This window comes from Lepisosteus platostomus, chromosome 7 (assembly GCF_059453375.1).
Source record: "Lepisosteus platostomus isolate fLepPlt1 chromosome 7, fLepPlt1.hap1, whole genome shotgun sequence".
NCBI lineage: Eukaryota > Metazoa > Chordata > Actinopteri > Semionotiformes > Lepisosteidae > Lepisosteus > Lepisosteus platostomus.
In genome coordinates this window covers 49,165,374-49,184,262 of record NC_142617.1, presented here as the reverse complement: position 1 = coordinate 49,184,262, position 18,889 = coordinate 49,165,374, and the positions used below count along the sequence as shown (strand labels likewise).

General features: G+C 43.1%; 1 protein-coding gene across 11 annotated transcripts; it reads left to right on the top strand.

Moving 5' to 3' along the window:
* Positions 1-1,020: 1,020 nt before the first annotated feature.
* On the top strand, positions 1,021-18,107 carry znf280d (zinc finger protein 280D). 11 transcript variants are annotated; one of them, XM_088640949.1, is made up of 22 exons: positions 1,336-1,668; positions 4,018-4,178; positions 4,768-4,836; positions 4,922-5,289; positions 5,468-5,582; positions 5,799-6,131; positions 6,216-6,299; positions 6,768-6,880; positions 7,644-7,873; positions 9,415-9,572; positions 9,752-9,852; positions 9,956-10,102; positions 11,846-11,983; positions 12,072-12,295; positions 12,761-12,901; positions 13,506-13,568; positions 14,150-14,268; positions 14,393-14,432; positions 15,970-16,012; positions 16,487-16,545; positions 16,645-16,705; positions 16,751-18,107. In XM_088640949.1, exons 2-22 carry the CDS (start codon positions 4,025-4,027, stop codon positions 17,177-17,179), a joined length of 3,189 nt encoding a protein of 1,062 aa, XP_088497075.1. In that variant the 5' UTR covers positions 1,336-1,668; positions 4,018-4,024; the 3' UTR covers positions 17,180-18,107. The 11 variants fall into 11 exon arrangements, 9 of the variants coding, with proteins under 9 accessions (XP_088497073.1, XP_088497075.1, XP_088497071.1 ...); XM_088640945.1 differs by adding an exon at positions 3,271-3,385 and having other exon boundaries at positions 1,337-1,668; positions 16,645-18,107; XM_088640947.1 differs by lacking the exon at positions 1,336-1,668 and adding an exon at positions 1,021-1,281 and having other exon boundaries at positions 16,645-18,107.
* Positions 18,108-18,889: the final 782 nt, after the last annotated feature.

The following is an 18,889-nucleotide window of genomic DNA, read 5'->3' as shown; positions in this document are numbered from 1 at the left end:
TAAGGATGAGAACATACTGTAACGACCGCGGGGTTTTCGGTAGGGAATGGAGCACGCTGACACACCTCTTAAGTGCGTTGGCAACACATGTATTGGCCTCACGCAGCTACTGGGTTCGGCACACGCACACGCGGGTACAGCACTAACACAAACACCACAGACAGACGCAGAAGGGAAGAGGACGCCCCCTCTATTACACACAGCTCACGTCCTATTACATATACAGTCCGGTAACCCAAGTCCCGCCCCTCAGGCGCTGTATGCAGCCCGCCTTGCGTGCGCATGGCTACGGGGACGGAGCGGTTGCCAAACCGCCCCACGTGGGCGCTACACTACAAACCCTACACAGATAGCCCAGATCTGGACCCAAACGCAAATTCCCAGCGTTGCAAAGCATCAGTGCTAATCGCTGCCTCACTGTGCCGCTCAGTGAGCGACAATTATCGTTTAAAATAAATTATAGGTATATATTATATTGTAGTAACGCTCCGGGGTTCACGTGGGTATGCGCCCTCGCCGCTGCCGCCTCAGGTCGGCCCCTCGACCCTGGGCCTCCGGCGTCACTCAACAGGGACCCAGCCACTTGAGCCAAAGGGAAATCTCCCGTCAGCCCGGCGGCTGCGGTCCCAGCTATTCACAGGGAAGGGCGGTGACGTCACCGCGCTGGTAAGCCGGCTCTCACAACCAATGGAGGCCGTATGCGCTACAATATTATAGTTATAAAGGCGAACATAACTGTCCAATGGGGCCTTTCGATGCGTCTTGTGCCCTCGTATAGTGTTTCCTGTTAATTGATTATGTTTATTTTAAAGGACACAATATGAAAATGAGAGAATTACCAACAGAGAATATCTAGCTTCAGCCACATGCAAGCGCGGCTATGGGTTTTGCGTTCGTGTTGCTTTCTTGTAGCCGCACGTGACCAAACACCACGTGCAACAGGGAAGCGTCTTCGCTCGTTTGTAGGAACAGATTGAACGCGTAGCCGTGTTCGCCTTCTACGAACAAGAAATTCTTGAAAAAAACGGGTAGTGTTTTTTTCTAAAAACTGTCTTTTTGAAAATGAGCTTCACTACTGCGACCGTTTGCGTGCAAAAGTTTTCATAACGCTTCAAATGACGTGATCTCCCAGTGTAACTACGTCACGTTTTGAGATTTATTTTTATATTACAGCCCACATCGCGTCCAGTTTCCAAAATGAAAGCCTACTAGACCCGATGTACGATGCAGTTTGGCTATTGGCAAGAAATTAACCTTTGCTGTACACCGTTTTGCGATTATGTAAGTGTTGACATTTCTAGGTGGTGCCAAACGCGAACGTCGGAAATTGGGTCCGTTCCCAATCTACGCCATTAGGCAGCCCTGATGCACATGAGCCATGTTTAGCTCTCGCGTTCACATGTTGTGAGCACTAATACCGCGTCGAATAAATAACAGTTACAAAGTAGCGTTTTCATGTTATGTCTGGGTGGGGGATGGTACAATGTCTCAGGGATCCCTATCCCCAGTTCCCGGGAATGAAAAATAAACCCGAGCTGACCTGAAATTACCCATCATCCACCACAGTGTTCAGTGCAAACTCCCAGCGAGCAGCCTTGGTGCTGGCGAGATAATGCAGACTGTCAACAGCAAAATGCTTTTCGCCTAATTACTCCTTAAACACAGACGGTAAGACCTCATTTCCTCTGCATTCGTACTTTTAAAGACCTTGGGAGCATTCGCGCCGCACTCCTCTGGTCTCCTGCGGCAAAGGCGGGGGTAAAAGCAGGTCGGGATGCCTGTCTGGAGACTGCTAGCTGTAGCTGTGCTGGGCGCCATGTTTGGCTGATTGTGTGTGCAGCTGATTTGGCGATTTTACCAGGCGGCGAGTTTGCGCCCAAAAACAAAAGTGGAAACGGCCCCCGCGCCTTTGGGTGTGGCGTGATCTTTTAAAAACGGCGCACCTGAGGCCTTCCGTCAAATAACGAGCTGTTGGGATTTTTTTTTGTCACGTCTTTGCTGTTGGCTCGGGAGAGCGCACATCTCTGCTATGTTTTTTCTGTGACGGGTGTTCCGAGCCGTTGCCTTGAGAAACCGCATAGAACGGAACGGGCAGCGTGTGAGCCGCTGCTCTCTGCCTGTGAGCAGGAACTGTGCGCTCGCCGCCGACCCGGTGGCGACTGCCCTCCCTTCATGATTAAACGTGACCCAGGACTGTCCCAGTTCTCCCGCGACTGTGAAGAAGTACCGGTGTCTTCATTGTTGCGTTCCTCTCCTTCTTTGTTTGTTTTTTTGTGTGCGTGTGTGTCTGGGGCGATGTGCTTCTGCAGTGAACAAAAGAGACAACTTTCCAACGTTTCTTTCAGGAACAGCGCTTAAGCTGTAAACCGTCTGCATGGTTCATTTGTGTACAATGTGCCTAATAAATAAAATCTTAGGAAAAATGTTGTTTCATTCTCAGAAAGGCTCAAGTAATACATGTGGGCTTGGTTTTGTTATTTCCATGGATGTATTTGAAAGGTGTGCACCTTGTGCTTTCATAGTGTCGGTGATTGTTTTCCACCACATCGTTTTTCAACAGGTCCATAAATCTGGTTATTCGCTATTCACAGCGTTTCCTGTAGAAAATAATTCCAGTTCCCATGATCTATTTTATGCTTGGCTGTTCGTATCTCCCCAGCTTACAGGAATGATTTCACAATTACAGAATACACCTCTTGTGTTCCCAGTAAAGCAGTAGGGAGGATTTCTCTGTTTAAATCACGTGAGGCACAGAAATCCTGCAGGCCTGTGTGCTACAGGTAGAACAAAGACTTGGGCTGCAGCAGCTGGGAGCTGCCTGCAGTGTTATAATGCAGACATGAGAATTAGAAATCGTTTTTCTCGCTCCTCTCGTCAAAAAGCCACTGGTTTGTAGCGTGAGGGTCGTGCCAAGCCAGAGGTTTTCTCCCAAGAAAAACACGGTGCAAGAACAGGCCTTTGCAGGGCAAGGACTGGGAGACAGTGTAGAGAGAGTCGCTAGCTCAGCCAACGTGGTTTTGGACTGTGGGAGGAAAGCAGAGCACCAAGATGTGGGAGGGGCATGCAAACTCCACACAGAAGGTTCCACGGGCCAACCGGCCTCAACCCTGCGATCCAAGAGCTGAAAGGTTGCGGTGCATACCGCCACCCCTCTGCCTGCCTCACACAGTCGTTTTCTCAGGTGCGTAGTGTCACCTCTTCCTTTGCCAGTGGATAACAATAAGACCACTGAGGCCCCGATGGTGTTTTTTTTGCTTTCACTTCCGAAAGGACGACAGTGGGACAGCATGGCTCCCTCTTCCAGTGTCTCTGAGGGGCAGGCTGAGCTGCGTTGTTCTGAATTCACCCGCATGGGCTTGGTTTAGTACAGTGGAGAATTCTTCAGGTACAGTCTTCCTGTGCTTTCAGATGGTAAAGACTGATTAAATTACCCCCCACTCCCCTCGGGGAGGAATGAAGATTTTGAATTGATGGCTGCAGTAATTTCAGGCTTATGATTCCATTTTGCGAACCTTAGTCTCGTCATTTTGAAAAATCATCGGACCAGGACAAAATAACACATTTCACGTACAGTATATATACGGTACCACCTTTTAGATTTTTGTCTTTCTTCTTATAGCGACGTTAGAAGGGGGCTCTGCGGTTCTGACAAACGGAAAGGAGTTTGGTCGTACCTTTGCACAGTATACCTGCAGGCAGGCAGGCTTTCTCTACTGGGGACCTGCAAGCACGCAGCGCCGGTCACAACCTCCCCTGACTTCTGATCTGCCCTTTCAAGACATGGAAAGGGATTTCTGGACTGGAGCCGGAATCCTAACACTAGACGGAAGGAAGCGCTTTACATTTAAAAAAGTTGTGCGGATGTCTTTGTTTTCCCAGTCATAAAGTTTCACAAAATAAATGCTCCTTATGCGTATTCACACTGAGCAGGACAGGCCCTGTCTTTCCTCTTCTCAAAAGTCCCCGTCCAGAAGCCTTCCTGGTTCTGATGGCCGTGTGAACTTTCTTCTTGCTCAGCTTCGGAATGGCGGAACTTTTCATGGAATGCGAGGAGGAGGAGCTGGAGCCGTGGCAGAGAAGGATTCCGGAAGTAGTAGACGACGACGATGACGACGACGATGAGCCCATTTTTGTCGGAGAGATCACCAGCTCCAAAGCATCCGCCAACTCCAGGCAGAGTATGCAGTTGTACTGTTCTCTTAAAATGTTGTGCATGCCTGTGACCTGATTATCATTCTAGAGCAGTCCCTCGCTGGAGATGGGCACGAGTTCATGCTTGAAGAATATCTTCTGCCTCAGGAACACTTCTGAAGTAAGAAGCTGCTTATGTCTGAAGTGTTCATGCACACTGAGTCCTCCTGGATTCAGCGGTGGAGCTGCTTCAACCTCCTACCTGTTGTTGTTCACCTGAGGTGATGGATTGCATTTTATCAGTTATGACCTCTAACTGATACTGTCCATAACATTATACCTGGAGGGGCAGTCATAAAAAATGTCTAGTCCCTTAGAATTAATTATGAATGTAAATCGGCTATATTCAGTGTTTAAAAGGTAGCGTTATAAAAGCAAATCTAACAGTCTTTTAGGTTGTCTTGTAGAAATGTGTTAGGGATGCATGGAGTGAAATGTTTTTCATAATACCGTTTTCGTGTTTTTTTCCATGAGCGTTCTTGACTGAAGTGTTTAAGTATGAGGATGACATGGTGTACCTGCTGTCTCAGTCCCTGGGAGTTATTTGTGATGAACGATGTATTTATCTGTTAACAGATAGTGCACCACAGAGGTTACCTGTAGATAATGGAACTCCTAACAGATCGACAGCATCTTACAATACCGGTATTTTTTTTTTTTGGAGTGATTTCTTTTTGGGAATTGTAATGAATGACTTATTCCGGCTGTTAACTCTTGTGCTTGTATCTAGGTCCTGGCCCTACCTTTAAGGCTGCGAACCAGCACTACACGGCGCCCGCGTCTGCTCCGAGTGTCATGGCTGTCTCGGCTATTTACCAGCCCGTCTCGAGGTCTGCCGGAGCTTCTGCCACCTCCCAGCCAGCTCAGAGGCCTTCCCCAGCACCCTCGTCGGCACAGCCTGTGTGCCGGGGCATCCCTGCCCCCATAGTGCCTCAGGTAGCAGTCAGGCCCCTGTCTCCAGCTTCGCAGCCTGTCACCAGGTCTCTGCTCATTCCTGTGACCACACAGCCCCTGGACCGAACCATTCCGATTGTGACCCAGCACGTCTCCCGCACTGTGACCGCAGTCACGGCCCAGCCGATAATTATAAATAATCAGGTAGTGGTTACATCCGTTCCGCTTGTGTTTTCATGCAGTTCAATGTGGTTGCCAATTTTACAGAACAGTGGCAGTGTTAATGACTTGTGCCTTTAGTATGGGCAGGACCATTGCTGAAGTTGCTGGTATTCAAAGAGCACAGAACACCCAATACCTTTTGTGCCTTTCTTTTTTCCAGGGCTATATAATGAGTTCGCCTCAGATATCCGGTAGCTCAACATTGATGCTGGGTATTAAAGCAAGTTCAGGTGGGACGCAGTATCCAAGTGGAACATCTATCGCTGTTCTTCCAGGTACAAGTCTTTGTTTTGAAAAATACGTTTTGTGCATTACCTTTGAAAATTTTATTTTGGTGCATTCCTTGCCTTATGAAAGCAGTTTGGGGGCTCCGGGCGAGTTATCTCTGGTCATTTGTGTAAAGATCTACTGTAGTTACAAGGCAGTGGTGTGTTTTGAATTTGTTTCTCAGATTATTTGAAGCATGTTTGTTATTTGCTTTTCCTATCAAGGGGTTTCTCCACAAGTAGGCAGACCTGTTCAGCAAATCACTCAAGTGCATCAGGTCACCCCCGTAAGAACGGTGTCGAACTTCAGCCATCGACCTCAAGTTCAGGTTTCTTCCACCATTCAGAGCAGCATCCTCAGCCTCGCGCACGTGCAGAGCTCCTCCCAGCCCAGCTCTGCGAAACTGCAGCCCGTGCAGATGACCACCACAAAGCTGCAGCCGATCCAGTTGGCCTCTGCCCCGCTGCACTCCTCCCCGGTCATATGCGCAAAGCAGCAGTCTGTCCCAGTGGTTTCCCCCCAACTGCAGCCAGCACCCCAGGGCACTAACAGAACAGGTACGGCAAGAGATTCATTCAAAGCAAGGAATCTGGTGAGATTTGCCAAGGATGCTTGAAAGACTTCTGTTTTTTCCCTTGTAGGCAATAGTACAAACTCTGCTGCAAAACGCTCTTCGGCGTCGGACGGGAACGGCAACGTTCCCAAAAAGGCCAAACTCGACGCAGGTATCCTCACCCTTCTTATCTGTTTCAAAGTCCCCATCCTGTTACAGAACCATGCCTCGGGAGCAAAGCAGGCGGTGCATTTTTGTGCTTTCATAATATTGTTTAAGGGCTGTCAAGTTTGACAGAAATTCCTTTACAATGTTTGACTACTGAATTGTAGTCTGAGCCTCCTCTTCCCATGGCCGTCTGTTATTGGATCTTTTTTTAGTCTGACAGAGGGCGTCTCAGCATGTGCATCCATTGTCATTAGAAAGCAGTTGATGTTTTCTTATGAGCTTCTAAATTAAAAGTAGCTTGACAGGGTATCATATACGGATTAGGGAAGTTGCAATGAGTTTTGTTTTATAAGCCATCAAATGCCTAGTAGTGTGTAGAATCTTCGGTAATCTTGAAATATGTGATTATCTTAATTCCCATTATTATTATTTTACTCTTCTTGTAATATTTTTTTAATCGCTCATCTTTCAGGAACTCCTCCAAGTGCATCTGGCAATGTTAAGAATGGGGCACCCTTTCTTAAAGCGTGTCCGAAATGCAACATTCATTTTAACCTTCCTGAACCTCTGAGAAACCACATGAGGGTGAGTATATTGATGTCTCCCTTGGCTATTACCACATGCATTATGGGAAGATTTGTCCCATAGAGCCGAGCTGCAGACCTTAGTCTGGGTATCCAGAGGGAGTGCAAATCTGAGACTCCCATTGTTTTCTCCACCCCTGCTGAATGCACACAAATCACATGGGTTCAGCTTTACTGCCAAAGGTTCAGCACCAGGGCAGCCTTGTGCTCTTCAGGTGCAGCTTGTGTACAGGTGGATGTCGCCAGATGGTGAGATTGAAGGACAAGCAGCCATGTGTTTTAAAATGTAAAGAGAGGGGAAAATCAAGACAATATCATGGAGAGACGCAAGAAATCCAGTCAGAGCACTTGTCTCAGAAATGGTGTATTGTTGGTTTGAGTGAAAAAAATGGTGGACATTCTTAATTTTTTTTCTCTCCATTTTTAGTGTGAATATTGTATCATGGCATTCACATCTTCCCAAGATGTGTGTATTTTCAAAAGACAGATCGTTATACGATCATATTTCTGATCAGTATTTCTGGATATTTAGATGTACTTCAGAGAACATGTATTATGGCCCAATCCATTTAAATAATTAAGGCAATTCATTCTTACTGTTTTGTCTCTGCTTGTTAACTGGATACATCATTAGAGCGGAGCTTGAAGAAACTGTTGTACACTTGAACCCGGAGGTGTACCAGGAGTCAGTTTTGATCTTGGAACCCAAAACTGAGAGTGCAAAGTAACTTAATCATCAGCCCTTTTCTGTTCTCTTCCCTTAGTACTGCTGTTACGAGATGATGAATGTGTACTTCCCCATGACCTCCAAGCAAGAGACGCCAGCCACACCTGTCAAGTCTGCTGATGCTGAGAAAGGGAAACTCATTATGCTGGTGAATGAGTTCTACTATGGAAAACATGAGGGGGACTTCGGTCTCGGCCAGCAGGAGCAGAAGACTAACACAACCTTCAAGTGCTGCAGTTGCTTAAAAATCCTCAAGAACAACATAAGGTGTTCATTTACGTCAATTCTGGGACCAATTAGTTCTTAATGGATTACAGTAGAAAGTGATTCTGGCAGTGAAGTTAGGCTAGTAGAAATGTTCTAGATCCATGTCGAAGAGCTTGGTTCAGTCATGAGCACAAAAGAAAGCATTTCAGGTAGCTAGCAGTCGCTCCGAAGAAGCAGTTTTTTTCCCCAAAGTTTTCTTTACAGTCAGTTACTTGCTTTTCCAACCACCGATCAAGTTTATTTCAGAAGGGAGTTTGAATATTGATAATGGGTCTTCTGCTAAAACCGTTTGCGTCTCTTCAGATGTGTAGTGTTGGGCAGTTTGCGTGTTATTAATGAGAGTTTTGTCCTCCGTTTATTTTCTAAGAGGTGTAATGTGATGCTTGGTAAAGATAAGGAGATGCTTGACAGCTGTTGCGTGACTGATTCTTGCAGCAAATTAAAGGGAACAAGTTTCAGGACCGAGCTGGAAGTCCACGGATGTTCTCCGTGGAGAGTGATTAGGCTGAGGAAGGAGAGAAGAGCACGCAACGTTACAACCTTCATTACAGTTTTCTCACATAGATTGATGACATTATCAGCAGGCTTCAGCTCAATTCCCATTAGGGACCGGCGATGAATAATAGTTGGTAGTTTACGCAGTGTAAGAACTGTTCTTTTGATTAAATAACTTTACTCTCAAATGCAGCAAAAAGCCTCTGCAAGCTGTTTTAATGGGTAGACCCGTTTGTATTGTAGTCTCTGTCTGGCAGTTAAGGTCATAGTTCTTTCGCATAAAAATCCCTTTTAGGGGAGCTGAAGTAGCAGAATGTAAAACTGAAAAATGGGCCATGCCTAGCCAGGCCACAGTCGGCAGGTAAAAATGGAGAGGCTTATACCAACAGTGGAAGTGCAGATCATTAAGAAAAGCAAAAGGGTCTTGTAATTGCAGGTATTATAATGGCTATTATACGCGCTTAGAAAGAGAGGCGCAAGGAGGAGCAGCGGTAATTTATCTTTTAAACCGCTGGGAACTAATGCGCTGTGTCAATGCTTACAAAGGGTATGCTCCTCAGACCTGAGTGTTGTATTTCTTGAGAACGGCCATCTTACTCATTACACTTCTATAAAATTAGAAAGTGTGGGAGTAGGGGTCATAGTTTGGTACATTTTTGAAGTAGGAATAAAACCTAAGCATAGTTCATTTGCTGTATATTTAGAAAGTTGCCATTTATGCTTTGCTGACGAAGTACTTTGTTTTTTTAGATGAGGTTTGAGTGAACAGGGCCATGAAATAATGCTCGTTTTTAAACTTCGACGAACTAGGTTATCCTGCGTATCTAATTTAAGTAGCTGACTTGCGAGTGTTAAAAAGGAAAACGAGCTGCGGTTCGCTTGAGGTTGCCTCTTTTGATGTCGCTCTTTGCTTGAGCATTTGCACAAACGAGCGCAATGCACACCTGTCACTCCGGTCACGGGCGCTCGAGTGGTACTGCAGACCTTTTCCTTAATGGCATTCGAGGCCGCATGTTCACACAGATGCACGGCTTGTCTTTTTGCAGGTTCATGAACCACATGAAGCACCACTTGGAGCTCGAGAAGCAAAGCAACGAGAGCTGGGAAAACCACACCACCTGTCAGCACTGCTACCGCCAGTACTCCACTCCCTTCCAGCTGCAGTGCCACATCGAAAGTGCCCACAGTCCGTACGAGTCAACTAGTAGGTCTTTCAGATGATTCAGTGCAGCAGCAGTAGCATCCTTTGTAGGCCATGCTTTCGCGTTTGTTAAAAATGTCAAATGTTTAAAAGAACGGCTTGTTATTGTAAACACATTCTGCCCCACTCTTAGGTTTTTTTTAAAATCTTTTCCGTTCTCTTTTGTCTTTTTTGTTTTCCAGCCAATTGTAAGATATGCGAATTAGCGTTTGAATCTGAGCAAGTGCTGTTACAACACATGAAGGACAATCACAAGCCGGGAGAAATGCCCTACGTTTGCCAGGTAATAACCGAAAATGAGAAAGCAGCTGGGAATTGGAACGCCTGGCTAGACATGCAAATAAGGGAAATCTGATCCCATAACTCTTTTTACTTTTTTTTTTTAGGTCTGCAACTACAGGTCATCCTTTTTTTCGGAAGTGGAGAATCACTTCCGCTCTGTCCATGAGAACACAAAGTATCTCCTGTGTCCGTTTTGCCTTAAAGTGATTAGAAGTGGGACCCCTTATATGCAGCATTATATGAGGCACCAGGTAAGGCTGAGAGTCTTCCTTTTTTCAGGGGGTACGCCACACCCTGTTCATTTCATCGGAAATTCTGAAATTACCACCCTTGGAGTACAGTATTTTGCTGGCTCTGTCAACCAAATAGAGGTTTGAGGATTTGTGTCCTGTTGACACTGGTGTTCGCTCAAAGGGAAGGAAGTAGGACGGGGCCTGATAGGTTTCTGCTCATACAAGTATTGAACACCTTCATCTGTCATTTTTTGTAAAGAATTGCATTCAGAGCTCGTAGCTCAACAATTTGAACAGAGTCAGCATAACTCGTAACTCACTTGTGAATTGCTCTGTTCAGTTTAATTTTGAACAGGGATTGATTATTCGTCCATCGAGCACCTTGCAGCAATATATAATGGTTTGACAACCGAGGTGTTTTTTCTTTCACTTGCTGTGAATTCTGAAGCTAATTCTGACTGGTTTCTTGACAGATAAATAATGTCGTTTGCAGTGTCTATACATTTTTTTTTAAATGACCATAAATAATTGTATTTTTTTCAACTTCGTTTTTAAATATAATTCAAAAACGGTCATTTGCAAAAACAAAATGCATTTTTTGAAAGTCTTCAAGCTGTAAATTAGATATATTAGTTTTTTTTCATTACTCATAAATTTAAAAAAATCACGATCTTTATGAAGATATATAGTGGTAGACACTATAATGAGAACAAATAGAGTTGATTTTTATACTTATTTTTTATTAATTGTGGGATTGTAATATTAAGTTGAGCCTCTGTATAGTATTTTCATACAGTGCCTTGCAGAGGTATCCATCCCCTTTAAAAGTTTTCAAGTTACGCATCTTTTTTTGCTGTCTGTATTTTTATTGCAAACTCACATACTTAAAGACATTTAACATACTTAAGACATTTGCTGACAAAAAACTAATTTTAAGTAGTTTAGGTGGGCAGCTGTGTCAGCATGTGTAGTCTGCAAAGGAACAAGTAATAGGTTTATTCCATGCTGAAAAGAGAAAAACGTTGTGTTTTCTTTCTTCTCTTTTCAGCCTGGAATAAACCTTTTACTTGTAATTTTAAGTATGGTGCTTGCTTAAGTAATCACACCCTACACATTCATATTTGGTAGATCCAGCTTTTGCTGCAATAACAGTCTACCAGTCTTGCACACAGCTTAGGAGTGATTTTCACCCATTCCCGTTGGCAGATTTTCTCCAGCTCATTCATGTTTCTTGGACAGCGCTTGTGAATCACAATTTCAAATAATCTGTAATCCACCAACATTTGTAAACTGTTAAGGGATCTAAATATTTTTGCAAGGTGCTGTATATGTACAGTTTGTACATCTGTTGAACATTAAAAAGTGCTTAAAGAATTAAGGATTGCCTGTTGTTGTTTTGCACATTGCCTGTTGTCTCTGTCTTTCTTTTCTGATACAATTGTATTGTTGTTTGTACTGCTTACCATCTGAGAGCTAGCTAAATAGCATTTCGTTATACCATATACCTGTGTATGAGTATAATGACAATAAACCTGAATTTGAGAGGAGCAGGTATATGTGCTGCTTGGACTATTGGCTGTCATTTTGGAAAAAAATGAGAGTATAAATTTGACATGTTGGCTTCAAATGATCTATACACAGTACAGATGATGACCGTGTTTGTGTATTTGTAAAGGCTAATTTAAAATGAATCAGCTCTTGTTACAACACGACTCCTTTGGCGTACTTCAAACTTAGATGCACTCTTCTTTTTCTTATAAGAAAAAAGGGATTCATCGGTGTACGAAGTGCAGGTTGCAGTTTTTAACCTGCAAGGAGAAAATGGATCACAAAACTCAGCACCATCGAACATTCAGAAAACCCAGATCCTTAGAAGGGCTTCCTCCTGGAACCAAGGTAGTCTGTGAATTTTTCCAACAGTGTCTCATTCTCCTTTGATTTGGTCACCTGGTGGCCGAGAGTCATCCTGTCTTTGCTTTTCCTTCAGGTTACTATACGGGCTTCTTTGGCGTCCGGTAGCTCTCCTGCATCTCCTAATTCCAGCAGCAAGTCCATCATAAGCATTATTCCCAACAGCCCTAATGCCAAACAGTCCCACAAATCCCAGTCTAGCCAGGCAAGGTCCAGGTCCTCTTCCCAGAACAAGAAGCAGGAACGGCTGAACAATTCAAAACTTTCAGGAAGATGCACACTGGCTTTACGGAACTTGAGGTAAAAATTCAGAAAAGCTGTAGTTTTCCTTTCCAAGCCTCTTCCTTGGGAACTTTTATACCTGCTGCAGCCTGAGGGAATTGTCGTTATTAATGGCATCGTAGTAACTCTGAACTTGGAAGCTGTTCATTGTGCAGAGCAGACTGGGAGTCTGGAACAAACTGCCCAGCCACTAAGTTCAAGCTGGTTCACTGTGATCCTTCAGGACGCAGCTGGGAAATATCCACAGATCAATCGGCAATAAGTTAGTAGCAACCGAATAAATATGATGCATGAAATGACTTCCTCTCGTATGAATTATTTCTCAAGGTCTTACTCTTTCTTAAGAGTCAAAAGTGCTTTTGCGTTCTACAGGTTCCTTTTTCATAGGACAGGCTTCAAAAGAGCTTACCTTTTTGAGGATAAATATGTATGTGATTGTGCAGATTGTTTGCAACAGCCTTTCTAAATTTTTTCTTTATTTAGGAATCACCTGGGAGTTCAGAAGTGTGTTGAGTGTTACACGGAAATTAAGGACTTCCCTTCTCACTACCCAACATTTGTGAATTGCCACATGTGCACGTACCGGACAAGCTGCACTAAAGCCTTTGCGAACCACATGATGAGGTATTGCTCAGCTTTGGTGTGATCATTTGTTCAAGTCACCTTAAAGCTTGTATGCTAAGCAATAATACAGTGCATAACCCCCCTGAAAGGAAAACCTATTTTTATGTATCAAAATTTAATATTTCAAACAAAAAGCAATACACGCTTTTCAAAATGTGATTAAAGCGATATGTTACTAGAAGGGCTGATTCTTACCTGGTTTGTCATACAGAGGTTAATAGTGGAGCTGATTCGTGCCCCAACCTTCAATCTGCATGCCATCAACCCAGCAGTCTGAGTGTGAGGTTCGTCATGATTAAGCAACATGATTATTTGATTATTTTAGCAATGTCTTCAGTTCCTCGTGATGCCCGTGGTCTTTTCCCTTTGTTGCAGCGCTGTAGTTTCAGATGAGACCTATATCGTATGTAAATTTAGAAAATATGGAAACATGCTTTAGCCCAGGAAAACAATCTAATGCCCCGTAGTGAGCACTTTTTTAATTAACATGCCTTTTGCTCTACATTTCTGCTCCACAGAAGCTAAAGGATGGATAATTGTTTTTTATGATGTGATTTTGTGAAGCAGCTGGCAGTACTTTTACCAGCTTTTCTGTCATCACCAGGTTTCACACTGCTAGTTCCAGAGACAGATTGCAAAAGCGGACCAGACCTCCAGGTAGTCTACGGTATGAACGAATACAAATTCTAATGCATATCCTCACACCTTGTTTACTTTACATGGTTTTCTTAGTTAAGACATTGAAATATTTTTGATAGTATGGTGCTTAAGAGTGTGAGTTTCCAGTAAAGGAATTATTGAGATGGATCACTCCTTTCACATGTGTGTGTGTGTCCTTGCCAAAATATAAATAATTAACAGTGATTGCAGTGGTTGGGCATCTGCCTGCATTGTTTTCTATTCATTATAAGCTAGGTGTTGAGGGATGTGGTCATCAGCAGAGCAAAGTCCTCCTTGGTTAGTGTCTTACACAATGCTCCCTATCTTGGTCAGACGTTTAGGGCTTGGCAGGAAGCATGTCCCCCATTGTTTGCCAAGCCTCTTTCTCTGTGCTTTTCCGTTTCTTTCCCAGTTGCGGTGTTGTGAACTTACGAATATAAATGTTCTTATAAATGGGGTCGTTCTGAAATATTAAAATGCAGGTGATGAAAGGCTGAAGCAGGTAGTGCGTTTCTCCCATGTGAATGAATCTTTTTTTCCCCGCCCGACACTCTGGGCACTTTGAATGAAATGCCGATGTTGTTGCAGGGGGCTCACGCTAGTTTGCCTGAACTGCGACTTTCTAACGGACTCATCTGGTGCCGACAGCATGAGCAAGCACCTCACCGACAGGCAGAACCACACCTGTCAGGTCATCGTCGAGCAAGGTGTGTGCAGGTGATTCTCAAGCATTTTCATAAGCACAAATTTAAACGGTCTCTTTGCGTAGGGGAAAATAAACTTGTCTCAGATGTGTGATTGCGTTGCTAACTTTTAACCCTTTTATTTCAGAAACGGCTGAAATTTGCACAGGTGAACGAATCAAAACTGAGTAAGTATTTAAAAAAACATTTTGGGTTAAAGCTACTTTTCATATCAGTATACATTATGAGGATTACACACTGGAAATTTTGAAATTTAATGTAAAATTTATTTATTTTTTTAGATTGTAACCTCTGCTAAAAATAGGTATTGATTATACATTTATAGCCTTGCGCATTGGAATAAGTCAAGAGGGAACAGAGTACTTCTGAAAATATAGGAACATCATTTATTTTTGTGATTTTAAAGATTGTGCTATAACAGTGTGAGTAAAAACAATACACATAGAAATACATTGGACATTGATAGTTAATAGCCCAGTGCATTTGAAAATGACTGCCACAGTGATTTTTTTGCTATTTTCTTGAGAATCCTAAAAATACAGACTTAAACATAATTTTCTTTTGAAAGTGGCCCTGCACAATGTAAAACTATATGCACATAAGAACATTATCCTTACGAAGAACTATTGTCTTGCTTTCTAAACATAATGTAGTCGATAAGAGTTTTGAGGAAATTGTTTTTAATTAAACAGTATTTGCTTTGGTGATCAACGTAATCAGGTACATAGTGTTTTCAGCCAATGACAATGGCTTTAACTGAGTGAAACCTAAGCTGTTTGGAGTTGAGCTGCTGCATTTGTTATTGGAACTACTGAGTGTGATTAAACACCTTAGGAAGATTCCAACTCCCTGACCTAAAATTGCTTTGAAAGTTATTATTGGTTGTAATTTTTTACCCTTAATTCATTTTTGTGTGTGTGTTTTTAATTGTTGTGTATATATGGCTTTTAAAAAGACCTGCAAGGAAAGATAGCTGGGGGCCTTACCCTCTGAAATCCTCCACTTAATTAATCATAGTTAAGGGTGAAAGTAATGGGAAATAATTGTACAGTCATATCAGCGGGGTCATCCATGGATTTAAATGGCAAAATCATGCTAATGGATATTATCGCTGCTCTCCACCGAAACTCTAAAAATACAAATGGCCCAGTAGTGCTGCAGCCCAAATCCTGAAGTGAAATTGGGAGCATTAATTTATTTTTATGAGTTGCTCGAAACACTTTAACGTCACCATCCTCCTGAGATTCCAAAGCAGGAAAATCAATGTAGTTGCTTCGTATGCTAAGTGCTTCTTGTAGGAGCAGGGATTAAGGCTCATTGAGGTCATGAATCATTTACTCCATGATTAATAACACTTCAGCTTGGATGTGCGAGGATCCCGTGTGGTACTTCAGCAGATAAAAACGGGCTTTAGTGCAGCATCGACAAAGAATATACAGTTAGCGGTGCGTTCTGAACAAAGGCTCGTGAAAGGTTACATTTGTATTAAAACTGATGACTTCACAAGGTTTAATGGAAGGCATGGACTTTGCTGTCTTTGCACTAGCCATTTGTTATGTAAACAGAATAAATGAATCATGCTGTGTCTTGAAAAGCTTCTTTCAGTGTTGCCTTTGTACAGTGATAGGAGTTATTTAGAATTTTTCTGTCAGTATGGGCATTATTGTTTACAGCAAGAAATGCATTCATTTGCCTTTTTTTAAGGCCGCGGGACAGTCATGCTGTTCAAGAGAGAGAGGATTCTGAGGTAACCATTTCGTACTGCACTTCCTTCAAAATTGCATAATTGAAATCTCGCCGAACAAGAATTTTGTCCAGAGGTGGTCATCCCTGGTCCTGGTGAACCGCATTCCAACAGCTGCTGTAGGTCAGCCTAAATTCACTGATTTTTATAACTGACTGCAATAATTTGCTTTTACCACTTATGCAGGTTAGCAGGTACTTTTAAAGGACATTTTGGTATGAAAATACCTAATGCTTTTTTATCACAAATACTACAGTTGACTGTAATTAACTAAATACATTTTATTAAATTTATTTTAAAAATGTATACATGTCTGAACAAATGAGCAAAGGATGACCTGTAAATCCTGCTCTGTGGGTCTCCAGGACCAGAGTTGGTGACCCCTGATTTTGACCATTAATGTTCACCATGTTTTTTTTTTTTTACCGTTAATGTTCACCATGTTTTCTTTTTTAAAAAACTTTTTTTTTTTTGTAGGGAGGTAAATGCACAGATGAGTTAAATAAAAGTCCGACCAGTCCTACACATGTTGAACGGTAAGCAACATTTAAAAACATGCTGAAAGTAAGAAGGCACTGTTGCGTAGTCCCTGGAATGTACCGTATCTGTGTGTGTTCATGTTTCCTCCACCCCAGGAATGAGAGGGTCGACCCTCCAGATCCTGGAGAGGCGAAGGAGGTTGCCGCTGGTGGGAAGGTGGTCTCGGAAAGCAGCGATCGGGGAGCAGCTTTGAAAAGGGAGAGGGACCACAGCTCGCCACAGCGAGGCAGTGACGTGAAGACGGAGCCCTCCGCAAGTGACCCAGCGCAGGACACGCCAGGCCCCCGGTACCAGACGTCGCAGGACATCTCCAAAGAGGAGCCCGGAGCCAAGGCGCCTCCCAGCCCGTCCGCCAGCGAGGAGGAGGAGAAGCCGGACTCGGGGGGCAGCGTTCCCTTCGAGCAGTTCTTCAGGAAGGTGGACGAGCCCCAGTCGGTCAGCTCCGACGTGAGCGAGCAGGGCAGCAGTCACCTGGAGCCCCTGACGCCTTCCGAGGTTCTCGAGCACGAAGCCACCGAGATCCTCCAGAAGGGCGGTGTCGCGCCCGCCGCCGCCAGAACCCCTCCCGCCAGTGACCACGCGGAGGACAGCGGCGACACCTCCGGCACGGACCAACCACAAGACGGCTAGCCTGGCGGGGCCGGGGGGCGGCGCAGCAGACTCTTTTGTACCTGTACTGATGAGGCTTTTTTATACATTTCCCAGAACTTTTTACGAAGATCTGAGCTTGTTGAAAAAGCATGTCGGCCTGAGACTTTTTAGGTTCTATAAAATTTGTATGGCAAATTTTACTATGCACCTGTATGGGGTTGTAATCCTGTCAGGCTATAAACTGACCTATTTAAACTTTCAGTGAAAGTTGGACCACAAACATATGTCAATACTGTATGTTGTTGTGCAGAACATGAATGAAATTGTGTATATACGTTCTCTCTGCTTTGGTGTTCATCTTTTAAGTGTAGATATTCTTTTAGTATGAATTTAGAAGAATGGGTTATAAAGAAAACCAAAGTGGGATAACTCCATTTGGGACACATTTTTTCATGCTGCTTTTTTAAGAAAAAATAAACTGGTGTGTTTTGCCAAGTGGCAGCTACTTCAAGCTAACTATGTTACAGTAAGTGGCTTTTAGGCATGCAGCAGAGACTTGTATAGTGTAAATTGAAGTGCTATGTAGTGGAGTTCTACTGTGTACTGTATATTGGAATCTCTTCAGAACCTTAAACTTAGTATTTTTGCTACACATTCAACAGTAGGTGTAGGAGTGATTTTTAGTAGACTGCTTTGTTCTTGGACTTGCCTAAAATGCTTCCGTATGTATTTTTTTTTTCCTGTCCTTTGTATTTATCTTAATTTTGCCATGTTTGGGGAGGAAAGCAGTTTCTTTTATTAAGCTGTGATAAACCTTTTGGTGGCAAAAACAACACGAAAGTTGTATTAAGTGGTATCTTGCATGCAGCTGTACATTACACATTGTTACAAAAGTGAAAATAACAGAACCATGACTAAAAGGTTTATTAACAGAAGTGAAACTAATAAATTAACCTGAAAGAAGAAATTCAGTATGATGTTAGTCTGATGGAGCGTTGCTTTTAGTTTAGTCTGAATGCCTCAGCTCTCTCTCTCAATATGCTTATTGTTATTTTTGTAGTTATGAACTACAAAGAGGTATGGAAAGAAAGAATGAATGGAAAGAAAGATTAGTTCTGTCAATAAACCTGACAGGCCCCTAATACAACTTTGCTGGAAATGTTTCGGTTATCATTTTCTTTGGTTTTCCAGCCCTGTTTTGTTACTTTATTCTGCTAAAAATCTAGTCCTGTGTAATTTTTTAAATGGTACAGCTAAAAGAATAATGTACATCTCATTTGCACAATACAAATGCGTGTTTTTGCATAAAAAAAGAAACACTTATTACCCCAGTTTAGTCTTGTAGCACATTTTACTAGTGACATGTGATATTGAAAGTACTTGTGTCCCCTATGCTAGACAAAGGATAGGTGGTTACTTTTAAGTATTATTGACAGAGGTAAAGTTGAGGCACAAGAAAACTTGGTTTTGTAATAGTAGATTCCAAAATTATTTGCCTTTTATTTTTTCCTCCTCGGAGTCTTAACCCCATGACAGTGCCGCTGTGATGTCACGTCTGGTTTCCTGCTTGGGTCGCTGCCTCAAGCCTGGGGTTCGAGGAGGCAGCCAACAGCCTGCAGCCCTTCACAGTGTTTCTTACATTTGACATTTCAGTCAGAATGTGTTTTTCCTTAAAAATACACCAAGGTTTTTTTTCTGTTTAAGTTTTAATTACCCTGCACTGACTGGTATTCATGAGCATGACTATAC

What these genes read in the sequence shown, in the direction of transcription:
- znf280d (XM_088640947.1), top strand. Translation starts at nt 4,025, where the DNA reads ATGGCGGAACTTTTCATGGAATGCGAGGAGGAGGAGCTGGAGCCGTGG. An exon ending in ATCTATCGCTGTTCTTCCAG is followed by an intron (nt 5,583 to 5,798) that starts GTACAAGTCTTT and finishes TTTCCTATCAAG; the next exon opens with GGGTTTCTCCACAAGTAGGC. An exon ending in AAATGCCCTACGTTTGCCAG is followed by an intron (nt 9,853 to 9,955) that starts GTAATAACCGAA and finishes TTTTTTTTTTAG; the next exon opens with GTCTGCAACTACAGGTCATC.